The 15,038-nt window shown below is 62.7% G+C and overlaps 2 protein-coding genes across 3 annotated transcripts in view; one reads left to right on the forward strand and one right to left on the reverse strand.

Moving 5' to 3' along the window:
- focad (focadhesin) overlaps positions 1-15,038 on the reverse strand; it is a 116,280-nt gene that overhangs the window by 99,302 nt on the left and 1,940 nt on the right. The window contains exons 2-7 of one of the 2 annotated variants that reach the window (XM_079257441.1): positions 13,798-13,869; positions 9,606-9,775; positions 9,379-9,533; positions 9,195-9,293; positions 4,049-4,150; positions 3,715-3,922 (exon numbers count right to left, since the gene is read on the reverse strand). In XM_079257441.1, coding sequence (XP_079113567.1) covers positions 3,715-3,922; positions 4,049-4,150; positions 9,195-9,293; positions 9,379-9,533; positions 9,606-9,755 — 714 coding nt within the window. In that variant the 5' untranslated portion in view covers positions 9,756-9,775; positions 13,798-13,869. The remainder of the gene's footprint in view (positions 1-3,714; positions 3,923-4,048; positions 4,151-9,194; positions 9,294-9,378; positions 9,534-9,605; positions 9,776-13,797; positions 13,870-15,038) is intronic. The other variant, XM_079257442.1, reaches the window with a different exon arrangement.
- Positions 14,011-15,038, forward strand: part of mllt3 (MLLT3 super elongation complex subunit) — a gene marked incomplete at both ends in the record, with an annotated part of 122,915 nt that continues 121,887 nt past the window's right edge. Inside the window, one exon of the mRNA XM_079257502.1 lies at positions 14,011-14,060. Coding sequence (XP_079113628.1) covers positions 14,011-14,060 — 50 coding nt within the window. The remainder of the gene's footprint in view (positions 14,061-15,038) is intronic.

The following is a 15,038-nucleotide window of genomic DNA, read 5'->3' on the forward strand; positions in this document are numbered from 1 at the left end:
CTGGTCCCTGAACGCATCGGGACAGACATCCTGCAGTCTGGTCCCTGAACGCATCGGGACAGACATCCTGCAGTCTGGTCCCTGAACGCATCGGGACAGACATCCTGCAGTCTGGTCCCTGAACGCATCGGGACAGACATCCTGCAGTCTGGTCCCTGAACGCATCGGGACAGACATCCTGCAGTCTGGTCCCTGAACGCATCGGGACAGACATCCTGCAGTCGGGTCCCTGAACGCATCGGGACAGACATCCTGCAGTCGGGTCCCTGAACGCATCGGGACAGACATCCTGCAGTCGGGTCCCTGAACGCATCGGGACAGACATCCTGCAGTCGGGTCCCTGAACGCATCGGGACAGACATCCTGCAGTCGGGTCCCTGAACGCATCGGGACAGACATCCTGCAGTCGGGTCCCTGAACGCATCGGGACAGACATCCTGCAGTCGGGTCCCTGAACGCATCGGGACAGACATCCTGCAGTCGGGTCCCTGAACGCATCGGGACAGACATCCTGCAGTCGGGTCCCTGAACGCATCGGGACAGACATCCTGCAGTCGGGTCCCTGAACGCATCGGGACAGACATCCTGCAGTCGGGTCCCTGAACGCATCGGGACAGACATCCTGCAGTCGGGTCCCTGAACGCATCGGGACAGACATCCTGCAGTCTGGTCCCTGAACGCATCGGGACAGACATCCTGCAGTCTGGTCCCTGAACGCATCGGGACAGACATCCTGCAGTCTGGTCCCTGAACGCATCGGGACAGACATCCTGCAGTCGGGTCCCTGAACGCATCGGGACAGACATCCTGCAGTCGGGTCCCTGAACGCATCGGGACAGACATCCTGCAGTCTGGTCCCTGAACGCATCGGGACAGACATCCTGCAGTCTGGTCCCTGAACGCATCGGGACAGACATCCTGCAGTCTGGTCCCTGAACGCATCGGGACAGACATCCTGCAGTCGGGTCCCTGAACGCATCGGGACAGACATCCTGCAGTCGGGTCCCTGAACGCATCGGGACAACATCCTGCAGTCTGGTCCCTGAACGCATCGGGACAGACATCCTGCAGTCGGGTCCCTGAACGCATCGGGACAGACATCCTGCAGTCGGGTCCCTGAACGCATCGGGACAGACATCCTGCAGTCTGGTCCCTGAACGCATCGGGACAGACATCCTGCAGTCTGGTCCCTGAACGCATCGGGACAGACATCCTGCAGTCTGGTCCCTGAACGCATCGGGACAGACATCCTGCAGTCTGGTCCCTGAACGCATCGGGACAGACATCCTGCAGACTGGTCCCTGAACGCATCGGGACAGACATCCTGCAGTCTGGTCCCTGAACGCATCGGGACAGACATCCTGCAGTCTGGTCCCTGAACGCATCGGGACAGACATCCTGCAGTCTGGTCCCTGAACGCATCGGGACAGACATCCTGCAGTCTGGTCCCTGAACGCATCGGGACAGACATCCTGCAGTCTGGTCCCTGAACGCATCGGGACAACATCCTGCAGTCGGGTCCCTGAACGCATCGGGACAACATCCTGCAGTCGGGTCCCTGAACGCATCGGGACAGACATCCTGCAGTCGGGTCCCTGAACGCATCGGGACAGACATCCTGCAGTCTGGTCCCTGAACGCATCGGGACAACATCCTGCAGTCTGGTCCCTGAACGCATCGGGACAGACATCCTGCAGTCTGGTCCCTGAACGCATCGGGACAGACATCCTGCAGTCTGGTCCCTGAACGCATCGGGACCAACATCCTGCAGTCTGGTCCCTGAACGCATCGGGACAGACATCCTGCAGTCTGGTCCCTGAACGCATCGGGACCAACATCCTGCAGTCGGGTCCCTGAACGCATCGGGACAGACATCCTGCAGTCTGGTCCCTGAACGCATCGGGACCAACATCCTGCAGTCTGGTCCCTGAACGCATCGGGACAGACATCCTGCAGTCTGGTCCCTGAACGCATCGGGACAGACATCCTGCAGTCTGGTCCCTGAACGCATCGGGACAGACATCCTGCAGTCTGGTCCCTGAACGCATCGGGACAGACATCCTGCAGTCTGGTCCCTGAACGCATCGGGACAGACATCCTGCAGTCTGGTCCCTGAACGCATCGGGACAACATCCTGCAGTCGGGTCCCTGAACGCATCGGGACAACATCCTGCAGTCGGGTCCCTGAACGCATCGGGACAGACATCCTGCAGACTGGTCCCTGAACGCATCGGGACAGACATCCTGCAGTCTGGTCCCTGAACGCATCGGGACAACATCCTGCAGTCGGGTCCCTGAACGCATCGGGACAGACATCCTGCAGTCGGGTCCCTGAACGCATCGGGACAACATCCTGCAGTCGGGTCCCTGAACGCATCGGGACAGACATCCTGCAGTCTGGTCCCTGAACGCATCGGGACAGACATGCTGCAGTCGGGTCCCTGAACGCATCGGGACAGACATCCTGCAGACTGGTCCCTGAACGCATCGGGACAGACATGCTGCAGTCGGGTCCCTGAACGCATCGGGACAGACATCCTGCAGTCGGGTCCCTGAACGCATCGGGACAGACATCCTGCAGTCGGGTCCCTGAACGCATCGGGACAGACATCCTGCAGTCGGGTCCCTGAACGCATCGGGACAGACATCCTGCAGTCTGGTCCCTGAACGCATCGGGACAGACATCCTGCAGTCTGGTCCCTGAACGCATCGGGACAGACATCCTGCAGTCGGGTCCCTGAACGCATCGGGACAGACATCCTGCAGTCTGGTCCCTGAACGCATCGGGACAGACATCCTGCAGTCGGGTCCCTGAACGCATCGGGACAGACATCCTGCAGTCGGGTCCCTGAACGCATCGGGACAGACATCCTGCAGTCGGGTCCCTGAACGCATCGGGACAGACATCCTGCAGTCTGGTCCCTGAACGCATCGGGACAGACATCCTGCAGTCTGGTCCCTGAACGCATCGGGACAGACATCCTGCAGTCGGGTCCCTGAACGCATCGGGACAGACATCCTGCAGTCGGGTCCCTGAACGCATCGGGACAGACATCCTGCAGTCTGGTCCCTGAACGCATCGGGACAGACATCCTGCAGTCTGGTCCCTGAACGCATCGGGACAGACATCCTGCAGTCTGGTCCCTGAACGCATCGGGACAGACATCCTGCAGTCGGGTCCCTGAACGCATCGGGACAGACATCCTGCAGTCTGGTCCCTGAACGCATCGGGACAGACATCCTGCAGACTGGTCCCTGAACGCATCGGGACAGACATCCTGCAGTCTGGTCCCTGAACGCATCGGGACAACATCCTGCAGTCGGGTCCCTGAACGCATCGGGACAGACATCCTGCAGTCTGGTCCCTGAACGCATCGGGACAGACATCCTGCAGTCGGGTCCCTGAACGCATCGGGACAGACATCCTGCAGTCTGGTCCCTGAACGCATCGGGACAACATCCTGCAGTCGGGTCCCTGAACGCATCGGGACAGACATCCTGCAGTCGGGTCCCTGAACGCATCGGGACAACATGCTGCAGTCGGGTCCCTGAACGCATCGGGACAGACATCCTGCAGTCGGGTCCCTGAACGCATCGGGACAGACATCCTGCAGTCGGGTCACCACAAGGCTGCAGTGACACATCGGCGGTGACGCAGTCTTTCACAGCGTGATGCGTTTAATGTTCACGTCGGTGCGGACACAGGAGTGTCACCTGCATATGTGGAACCAGCTGACAGAGGCAGAGCAGCAGGCTGTCCCAGACTGCTGAGGCCTTCTGCTCCTGGATGGGTGGATCTGGTCCAGGTCCCAGGACCCTGAGGAGACTCTGTCGCAGGAGGGCATGCTGGGGTTGCCTCTGAGGCTCGCAGTACAGGTAGCGGAGGAAGGGAGCCAGCATGGTGATGTAGGCGGTCTGGTTTCTGCAGAGGGGATCACAAACACGACACCTAAACATTCATTCACTGTTTCATTATGGTGCGTAACCATGGAAACAAATATTTTCAATCAAACGCCTGTCAGATTAGTGCGGTGGGCGACGTTCTTGCCTGTCAGCAGCCTGCTGAATGAAGGCATCGATCTCCAGCAGCAGAGCCGGCCAGCAGTCCGGCCGGTTTTCCAGGGCGGTGATGTATGGATGGGGGCTGTTCCTGCACAGCAACACAAGGTCAAAGGTCAAGTACGGCTCAGAGAAACTCCTCTGATCCACCTGCATGATGTCAGGATCCTCGTCGTCTTTTGGTCTACATGCAGACAGTGAAGGCAACACGGGGTCAAATCCAAAAATCTAAGTTAGTCTTAACCTTCCGGTGGTCAGGAGGGACGGGGGGGTCGGAGCGGCGCTCCATCAATCAATATGCATCTAAGTGTAGGAAGGAAGTCCTATACTTACCCCCCCCCCATGTTGGTCATTTATCAGCCGTCTAATCTGTCTGACCATCTCTGTAACCCCTCATCAGTCTCCCTGGTTTTCAGCTGCCGTACGAAGGAACGGGGGGGGGGGAGGTAAGCGGGCTTACCGCCAGCCTGCCCGCTTACCGCCAGCCTGCCCGCTTACCGCCAGCCTGCCCGCTTACCGCCCGTCTGCCCGCTTACCGCCAGCCTGCCCGCTTACCGCCAGCCTGCCCGCTTACCGCCCGTCTGCCCGCTTACCGCCCGTCTGCCCGCTTACCGCCAGCCTGCCCGCTTACCGCCAGCCTGCCCGCTTACCGCCAGCCTGCCCGCTTACCGCCCGTCTGCCCGCTTACCGCCCGTCTGCCCGCTTGCCGCCCGTCTGCCCGCTTACCGCCAGCCTGCCCGCTTACCGCCCGTCTGCCCGCTTACCGCCCGTCTGCCCGCTTACCGCCCGTCTGCCCGCTTACCGCCAGCCTGCCCGCTTACCGCCCGTCTGCCCGCTTACCGCCAGCCTGCCCGCTTACCGCCCGTCTGCCCGCTTACCGCCCGTCTGCCCGCTTACCGCCAGCCTGCCCGCTTACCGCCCGTCTGCCCGCTTACCGCCAGCCTGCCCGCTTACCGCCCGTCTGCCCGCTTACCGCCCGTCTGCCCGCTTACCGCCCGTCTGCCCGCTTACCGCCAGCCTGCCCGCTTACCGCCAGCCTGCCCGCTTACCGCCAGCCTGCCCGCTTACCGCCAGCCTGCCCGCTTACCGCCCGTCTGCCCGCTTACCGCCAGCCTGCCCGCTTACCGCCCGTCTGCCCGCTTACCGCCCGTCTGCCCGCTTACCGCCAGCCTGCCCGCTTACCGCCCGCCTGCCCGCTTACCGCCAGCCTGCCCGCTTACCGCCCGCCTGCCCGCTTACCGCCAGCCTGCCCGCTTACCGCCCGTCTGCCCGCTTACCGCCCGTCTGCCCGCTTACCGCCCGTCTGCCCGCTTACCGCCCGCCTGCCCGCTTACCGCCAGCCTGCCCGCTTACCGCCCGTCTGCCCGCTTACCGCCCGTCTGCCCGCTTACCGCCCGCCTGCCAGCTTACCGCCAGCCTGCCCGCTTACCGCCAGCCTGCCCGCTTACCGCCAGCCTGCCCGCTTACCGCCCGTCTGCCCGCTTACCGCCCGTCTGCCCGCTTACCGCCCGCCTGCCCGCTTACCGCCAGCCTGCCAGCTTACCGCCAGCCTGCCCGCTTACCGCCAGCCTGCCCGCTTACCGCCCGTCTGCCCGCTTACCGCCCGTCTGCCCGCTTACCGCCCGCCTGCCCGCTTACCGCCAGCCTGCCAGCTTACCGCCAGCCTGCCAGCTTACCGCCAGCCTGCCCGCTTACCGCCCGTCTGCCCGCTTACCGCCCGCCTGCCCGCTTACCGCCAGCCTGCCCGCTTACCGCCCGTCTGCCCGCTTACCGCCCGCCTGCCCGCTTACCGCCAGCCTGCCCGCTTACCGCCCGTCTGCCCGCTTACCGCCAGCCTGCCCGCTTACCGCCCGCCTGCCCGCTTACCGCCAGCCTGCCCGCTTACCGCCCGCCTGCCCGCTTACCGCCAGCCTGCCCGCTTACCGCCCGTCTGCCCGCTTACCGCCAGCCTGCCCGCTTACCGCCAGCCTGCCCGCTTACCGCCCGCCTGCCCGCTTACCGCCAGCCTGCCCGCTTACCGCCCGCCTGCCCGCTTACCGCCAGCCTGCCAGCTTACCGCCCGCCTGCCCGCTTACCGCCAGCCTGCCCGCTTACCGCCAGCCTGCCCGCTTACCGCCAGCCTGCCCGCTTACCGCCCGTCTGCCCGCTTACCGCCCGTCTGCCCGCTTACCGCCCGCCTGCCCGCTTACCGCCAGCCTGCCCGCTTACCGCCCGTCTGCCCGCTTACCGCCCGTCTGCCCGCTTACCGCCCGTCTGCCCGCTTACCGCCCGTCTGCCCGCTTACCGCCAGCCTGCCCGCTTACCGCCAGCCTGCCCGCTTACCGCCAGCCTGCCCGCTTACCGCCAGCCTGCCCGCTTACCGCCCGTCTGCCCGCTTACCGCCCGTCTGCCCGCTTACCGCCAGCCTGCCCGCTTACCGCCAGCCTGCCCGCTTACCGCCAGCCTGCCCGCTTACCGCCCGCCTGCCCGCTTACCGCCCGCCTGCCCGCTTACCGCCCGCCTGCCCGCTTACCGCCCGTCTGCCCGCTTACCGCCAGCCTGCCCGCTTACCGCCCGCCTGCCCGCTTACCGCCAGCCTGCCCGCTTACCGCCCGCCTGCCCGCTTACCGCCAGCCTGCCCGCTTACCGCCCGTCTGCCCGCTTACCGCCAGCCTGCCCGCTTACCGCCAGCCTGCCCGCTTACCGCCCGCCTGCCCGCTTACCGCCAGCCTGCCCGCTTACCGCCCGCCTGCCCGCTTACCGCCAGCCTGCCAGCTTACCGCCCGCCTGCCCGCTTACCGCCAGCCTGCCCGCTTACCGCCAGCCTGCCCGCTTACCGCCAGCCTGCCCGCTTACCGCCCGTCTGCCCGCTTACCGCCCGTCTGCCCGCTTACCGCCCGCCTGCCCGCTTACCGCCAGCCTGCCCGCTTACCGCCCGTCTGCCCGCTTACCGCCCGTCTGCCCGCTTACCGCCCGTCTGCCCGCTTACCGCCAGCCTGCCCGCTTACCGCCAGCCTGCCCGCTTACCGCCCGCCTGCCCGCTTACCGCCCGCCTGCCCGCTTACCGCCCGCCTGCCCGCTTACCGCCCGTCTGCCAGCTTACCGCCAGCCTGCCCGCTTACCGCCCGTCTGCCCGCTTACCGCCAGCCTGCCAGCTTACCGCCCGCCTGCCCGCTTACCGCCCGTCTGCCCGCTTACCGCCAGCCTGCCCGCTTACCGCCCGCCTGCCCGCTTACCGCCCGTCTGCCCGCTTACCGCCAGCCTGCCCGCTTACCGCCAGCCTGCCCGCTTACCGCCCGCCTGCCCGCTTACCGCCCGTCTGCCCGCTTACCGCCAGCCTGCCCGCTTACCGCCAGCCTGCCCGCTTACCGCCCGCCTGCCCGCTTACCGCCCGCCTGCCCGCTTACCGCCAGCCTGCCCGCTTACCGCCCGCCTGCCCGCTTACCGCCAGCCTGCCCGCTTACCGCCCGCCTGCCCGCTTACCGCCAGCCTGCCCGCTTACCGCCCGTCTGCCCGCTTACCGCCAGCCTGCCCGCTTACCGCCCGTCTGCCCGCTTACCGCCAGCCTGCCCGCTTACCGCCCGCCTGCCCGCTTACCGCCAGCCTGCCCGCTTACCACCCGTCTGCCCGCTTACCGCCAGCCTGCCCGCTTACCGCCCGTCTGCCCGCTTACCGCCCGCCAGCTTACCGCCAGCCTGCCCGCTTACCGCCCGCCTGCCCGCTTGCCGCCAGCCTGCCCGCTTACCGCCCGCTTACCGCCCGCCTGCCCGCTTGCCGCCAGCCTGCCCGCTTGCCGCCCGCCTGCCCGCTTACCGCCCGCTTACCGCCCGTCTGCCCGCTTGCCGCCCGTCTGCCCGCTTGCCGCCAGCCTGCCCGCTTGCCGCCCGTCTGCCCGCTTGCCGCCAGCCTGCCCGCTTACCGCCCGCCTGCCCGCTTACCGCCCGCCTGCCCGCTTACCGCCCGCCTGCCCGCTTACCGCCCGCCTGCCCGCTTACCGCCAGCCTGCCCGCTTACCGCCCGTCTGCCCGCTTGCCGCCCGTCTGCCCGCTTGCCGCCCGTCTGCCCGCTTACCGCCCGTCTGCCCGCTTACCGCCCGTCTGCCCGCTTACCGCCCGTCTGCCCGCTTACCGCCCGCCTGCCCGCTTACCGCCCGTCTGCCCGCTTACCGCCAGCCTGCCCGCTTACCGCCCGTCTGCCCGCTTGCCGCCAGTCTGCCCGCTTGCCGCCAGCCTGCCCGCTTGCCGCCCGCCTGCCCGCTTGCCGCCCGTCTGCCCGCTTGCCGCCCGTCTGCCCGCTTGCCGCCCGCCTGCCCGCTTGCCGCCCGCCTGCCCGCTTGCCGCCCGCCTGCCCGCTTGCCGCCCGTCTGCCCGCTTGCCGCCCGCCTGCCCGCTTGCCGCCAGCCTGCCCGCTTGCCGCCCGTCTGCCCGCTTGCCGCCCGTCTGCCCGCTTGCCGCCCGCCTGCCCGCTTGCCGCCCGCCTGCCGCCAGCCTGCCCGCTTGCCGCCCGTCTGCCCGCTTGCCGCCCGCCTGCCCGCTTACCGCCCGTCTGCCCGCTTGCCGCCCGTCTGCCAGCTTGCCGCCCGCCTGCCCGCTTACCGCCCGTCTGCCCGCTTACCGCCCGTCTGCCCGCTTACCGCCCGTCTGCCCGCTTACCGCCCGTCTGCCCGCTTGCCGCCCGTCTGCCAGCTTACCGCCCGCCTGCCCGCTTACCGCCAGCCTGCCCGCTTGCCGCCAGCCTGCCCGCTTGCCGCCCGCCTGCCCGCTTGCCGCCCGCCTGCCCGCTTACCGCCAGCCTGCCCGCTTACCGCCAGCCTGCCCGCTTGCCGCCAGCCTGCCCGCTTGCCGCCCGCCTGCCCGCTTGCCGCCCGCCTGCCCGCTTACCGCCAGCCTGCCCGCTTGCCGCCCGCGTGCCCGCTTGCCGCCCGTCTGCCCGCTTACCGCCAGCCTGCCCGCTTGCCGCCAGCCTGCCCGCTTGCCGCCAGCCTGCCCGCTTGCCGCCAGCCTGCCCGCTTGCCGCCCGCCTGCCCGCTTGCCGCCAGCCTGCCCGCTTACCGCCAGCCTGCCCGCTTACCGCCAGCCTGCCCGCTTGCCGCCCGTCTGCCAGCTTACCGCCCGCCTGCCCGCCGGCGGCATTCATAACCCTGCAGGCGGACTCACCTGATGGAATATGGACAGGTGAAAGGCGTGTCCTCGCGTCTCTGGTCCGCCTGCATCTGCAGGAGTCGTCCCACGACTTTGATGAGCCCCTGAACGTTTCTGGACACACAAGAGTGGGGTTTGAACGTCCGAGACGGCATATCAGCATATCTGACTGCGGTAACGGGGACGTTTACGTCTCTACCTTGCAGACGGCAGCAGATTGAGGACGTTGTTGAGGACGAAGTGCAGGTCGGCGTGTCCTTGCTCCACCAGCAGCACCACGGCATCGCAGCAGGCCGAACGCACCACAGCGCAGTCACTGCAGCACTGCTGCCACAAAGCCTCCAGCGCCGGGCCCTGACACGCAGCAGCATCCGGTCACCTCAACAGTCCGCATCGCTGCTCAAACTTCAGCCAATAGCAACTCACCTGGCTGGAGGACGCGGCGAGCCGCCCGTCTGAGCCCATTTCCTTCAGCACCACCGCAACCAGGGATCTCACCGCCTTGGAGAGGAGGGTTTCAGTCCACAGACGTGGTTTTACACAAGATGGATCAGGAGTGGGGGTCACCCCGAACATGGCAAGTCAGGGTGAGAGTCCTTCAACCAATCCAGAGCCAGACAGCGTCAGCTGGGCCAGTCTGGACCAGACTGGACCAGCCCAGACCAGTCTAGACCAGCCTAGACCAGCTGGGCCAGTCTGGACCAGACTAGCTCTACTCTGATCTCCTCCCGGATGACCGAGCTCCTCACCCTATCTCTAAGGGAGAGCCCGACCACCCTGCGGAGGAAACTCATTTCAGCCGCCTGTATACGAGATCTCGTTCTTTCGGTCACGACCCACAGTTCATGACCATAGGTGAGGGTAGGAACGTAGATCGACTGGTAAATCGAGAGCTTCACCTTCTGGCTCAGCTCCTTCTTCACCACGACAGACCGGCGCAGAGTCCGCATTACTGCAGACGCCGCACCGACCCGTCTGTCCATCTCACGCTCCATCCTTCCCTCACTCGTGAACAAGACCCCGAGATATTTAAACTCCTCCACTTGAGGCAGGACCGGACTCCCGACCCGGAGAGGGCAATCCACCCTATTCCGGCTGAGGACCATGGTCTCAGATTTGGAGGTGCTGATTCTCATCCCAGCCGCTTCACACTCGGCCGTGAATCGCTCAAGCGAGAGCTGGAGATCACGACCAGATGAAGCCAACAGGACCACGTCATCTGCAAAAAGCAGGGACCCAATCATGAGGCCACCAAGTCGGATCCCCTCAACACCTCGGCTGCGCCTAGAAATTCTGTCCATATAAGTTATGAACAGAATCGGTGATAAAGGGCAGCCTTGGCGGAGTCCAACCCTCACCGGAACTCGCCGAACTCCTCCCATGCCCGAGTTTTTGCCTCGGCGACAGCCGAAGCCTCATGCCGCTTAGCCCGCCGGTACCCATCAGCTGCCTCCAGAGTCCCACAGGCCAAGAAGGCCCGATAGGACTCCTACTTCAGCTTGACAGCATCCCTCACTGCTGGTGTCCACCAACGAGTCCTGGGATTACCGCCACGACAGGCACCAACGACCTTGCAGCCACAGCTCCGGCCGGCCGCCTCAGCAATAGAGGCACGGAACACAGCCCATTCAGACTCAATGTCCCCCGCCTCACTCGGGACATGGTTGAAGCTCTGCTGAAGGTGGGAGTTGAAGCTCGCTCTGACGGGGGACTCAGCCAGACGTTCCCAGCAGACCCTCACAACACGTTTGGGTCTGCCAGCTCTGACCGGCTTCCTCCCCCACCATCTGAGCCAACTCACCACCAGGTAGTGATCAGTTGAAGCTCCGCCCCCCTCTTCACCCGAGTGTCCAAGGCATGTGGCCGCAGGTCCGACGATACGACTACAAAATCCATCATGGAACTGCGGCCCAGGGAGTCCTGATGCCAGGTGTACATATGGACACTCTTATGTTGGAACATGGTGTTCGTTATGGACAATCCATGACGAGCACAGAAGTCCAATAAGAAAACACCATTTGGGTTCAGAGGGGGGGGACCATGCCTCCCAATCACTCCCCTCCAGGTCTCACTGTCATTGCCCACGTGAGCATTGAAGTCCCCCAGCAGAACAATGGAGTCCCCAGAAGGAGCACCCTCCAGCACTCCCTCCAAGGACTCCAGAAAGGGTGGGTACTCTGAACTGCTGTTCGGTGCATAAGCACAGACAACAGTCAGGACCCGTCCCCCCACCCGGAGGCGGAGGGAAACTACCCTTTCATCCACCGGGGTAAACCCCAACGTGCAGGCACCAAGCTGGGGGCTGATGAGAATGCCCACACCTGCTCGGCGCCTCTCACCATGAGCAACTCCAGAGTGGAAGAAGGTCCAGCCCCTTTCGAGGGTTCTGGTTCCAGAGCCCAAGCCATGCGTCGAGGTGAGTCCAACTATATCTAGTCGGAACCGCTCAACCTCGCGCACAAGCTCAGGCTCCTTCCCCACCAGAGAGGTGACGTTCCACGTCCCTAGAGCCAGCTTCTGCAGCCGGGGATCGGACCCCCAGGGTCCCCGCCCCTTGCTGCCGCCCAGCTCACATTGCACCCGACCCCTACGGCTCCTCCCGCAGATGGTGAGCCCACGGGAGGTGGGGCCCATGTAACCCTTTCAGGCTGAGCCCGACCGGGCCCCATGGGCGAAGGCCCGGCAACCAGACGCTCGCTCTCGTACCCCACCTCCAGGCCTGGCTCCAGAGGGGGGTCCCGGTAACCCGGGTCCGGGCAAGGGAACATTCATGCCCAGGTTGGTCGTCATCATAGGGGTCGATGAGCCGTGCTTGGTCTGGTCCCTCCCCTAGACACCTGTTTCCATGGTGACCCTACCAGGGGCATAAAGCCCCCGACAACATAGCTGCTAGGATCTTCGGGACGCACAAACCCCTCCACCACGATAAGGTGACGGCTCACCTTATTCATTAATTCATTAATATTCCAAGTAAATATGTTTAATAAATAAATTTCAAAAATTTAAATCAATAAAAAAACTTTAATGTGTCATTATTTAAATTGGAAATAAATATTAAAATATTAATTATAAAAGATTTTTATTACATCTTAATGGATTGATAAAATTGGAAAAAATCTAATTTTTCCGTAAAACATTAATGTATTAATGAATGAAGGAATATTAGAAATAAAAACAAACTTAATGATCTGAATAAATTAGAAATAAACTTGAAAAGTTTTTGATGACCTGAATGTGTTTTTAGGTAACTAATCTGAAAGTAATCTGAGTACTCAGTGAGTAAAGGAAAAGGTGAAACGTCGTCCTGATGAAACAGATTAAACATCACAGCAAAATTAGATTAATAAAAAAGATTCTGTTTGTCCGGAGTTCATATTGCATCCGCCTGCCCTAACGCAGGAATGCAGGACGGATACGACACGCCTGCAGCACGTGTCTGGGTGTGTGCGTCGCTTCTGCTGTTCCGCCCGCGGCCTCGCTGTCTGACGGAGACTATGGCGGCCTTCTGCAGCGCCGGGACAGGAAGGGGTGTCCCAACATTTCTCCTATAATTACTTTTTAAGTTGGTTTATTTTTCCCCTGAGACTGGTCCTGCAGCTCGCCTGGTGCCATGGTAACCCCTCGCCCGGTGCCATGGTAACCTCATCCTGAGACTGGTCCTGCACCTCGCCTGGTGCCATGGTAACCTCGTCCTGAGACTGGTCCTGCAGCTCGCCTGGTGCCATGGTAACCTCGTCCTGAGACTGGTCCTGCAGCTCGCCTGGTGCCATGGTAACCCCTCGCCTGGTGCCATGGTAACCTCGTCCTGAGACTGGTCCTGCAGCTCGCCTGGTGCCATGGTAACCCCTCGCCTGGTGCCATGGTAACCTCGTCCTGAGACTGGTCCTGCAGCTCGCCTGGTGCCATGGTAACCCCTCGCCTGGTGCCATGGTAACCTCGTCCTGAGACTGGTCCTGCAGCTCGCCCGGTGCCATGGTAACCCCTCGCCTGGTGCCATGGTAACCTCGTCCTGAGACTGGTCCTGCACCTCGCCCGGTGCCATGGTAACCCCTCGCCTGGTGCCATGGTAACCTCGTCCTGAGACTGGTCCTGCAGCTCGCCTGGTGCCATGGTAACCCCTCGCCTGGTGCCATGGTAACCTCGTCCTGAGACTGGTCCTGCAGCTCGCCTGGTGCCATGGTAACCCCTCGCCTGGTGCCATGGTAACCTCGTCCTGAGACTGGTCCTGCACCTCGCCCGGTGCCATGGTAACCCCTCGCCTGGTGCCATGGTAACCTCGTCCTGAGACTGGTCCTGCACCTCGCCTGGTGCCATGGTAACCCCTCGCCCGGTGCCATGGTAACCTCGTCCTGAGACTGGTCCTGCACCTCGCCCGGTGCCATGGTAACCCCTCGCCCGGTGCCATGGTAACTTCGTCCTGAGACTGGTCCTGCAGCTTGCTGAAAGCCGGCGTGCGAGTTTGAAAAGGAACGTTTCAGCGTCACGTTTAGCGAGCAGCTGGTTTATTCTGACGTCAGCTATGAGGAGTTTGTGGGATGCGACCCCCGGCGACGTGGTCTGGAACTAAACGGGACTGACTCAGGACTTTGACAGCTTGTTGTGACTCCACCTGGCTCACCTGGGCCTGTATGACGGGGCTGCAGAAATCCAAGCGTGTCTTCAGATTCTCCATCATGTCTGCAGGTCAAACCTGAGAGCAGAAAGGTGATTGTTGATCAGAACTCAACATTTCCCCAAAGACAGAATAAAGTGCTTCTTCGTCACTTTGTCAGGATGGCTTCACCTGAAAACCGCTGGTGTTTCAGCAGAGTTAAAACAAAAAGAAGTTAGAATGAGGCTGCCTGCCAATCAGAGCAAAGAACCAGAGGAAGAGGAGGACAGGTGAGGAACTGGATGCGTCCACGTTTCCAGCTGCTGGACATCCATCGCAGCAGGCACCACAGAAGAAGTACTTCCATCCGACCTCTGCTGAAAACAAGGCTGATTTTGGTCGATTAGACTTCGCGTCACTTATCTAGAGTGAACCCTGACTGTTGTTACGTTGCCTAGTAACCAGTAAACTGGCCCACACTGCAGCGTTTTGGCTAGCTGAGCTAACCTGTGAAGTTGGTCTTTTTAACATGGGAGTTCGGTCTGTCTTGGTGGTTAAGGGGGGAACTGCAGTTTCTGGCTTCCCTTTTTGCCGGAGGTTGTCGTTAGTCAGAACATGTAAGCTCTCTCATGTTTTCCAGATAAAGACTTAACCATCAACCACCAGGACTAAATCTCCATCGCAGAGTAAGCCCCTCCCACTTTGGTTCTGGTTCTACTGGGCCAGTTAACCAGAACTGACCCATCTGCTGCTGCTTCTGGTGGCTTCCATCTGCACATGCTCCATGTCTTCTTCTGCATCTGCAGCGTATTCCTGCATCGCCACCTCCAGGCCTGGTGTTGCTATGGCAACGTTTTACCTGGAAATGTGTCGCGCACCGTCATGTAAAACGTCCGTTTGTACGAAAAGCCATTTTTTACAGGAAAATGTTCAGTTTCTGCGGATCTGGCCTGAAGTGTGAGAGGTTGTTTCAGTTCTAAAACTAATAAACAGTGTTTTGTGGCGTCCATCATTCCTCTCATGTCAACATTTCTGCTCACTGTGTCGCTTTAAGAACACAACGAAGGCGACTGATATGACGCCTAGCCCCCTCCCCAAACACCAGCCCCCTCCCCGTGCTGCTGTCTAACTGATAAGCTTTGCTGTGCCGCACCACCACGCTGCTGGACTCTCCTCTCCGTCACTCAGCTTCACAAGCAGGTAGGCCAGCGCCGCCTCTAAGCCTCACGCCGTCCGGACGCTGGGTCACGTCTCTGTTACGACTGCAA

The sequence above is a fragment of the Telmatherina bonti genome (assembly GCF_933228915.1).
Source record: "Telmatherina bonti genome assembly, chromosome: 18".
Classification (NCBI taxonomy): domain Eukaryota; kingdom Metazoa; phylum Chordata; class Actinopteri; order Atheriniformes; family Telmatherinidae; genus Telmatherina; species Telmatherina bonti.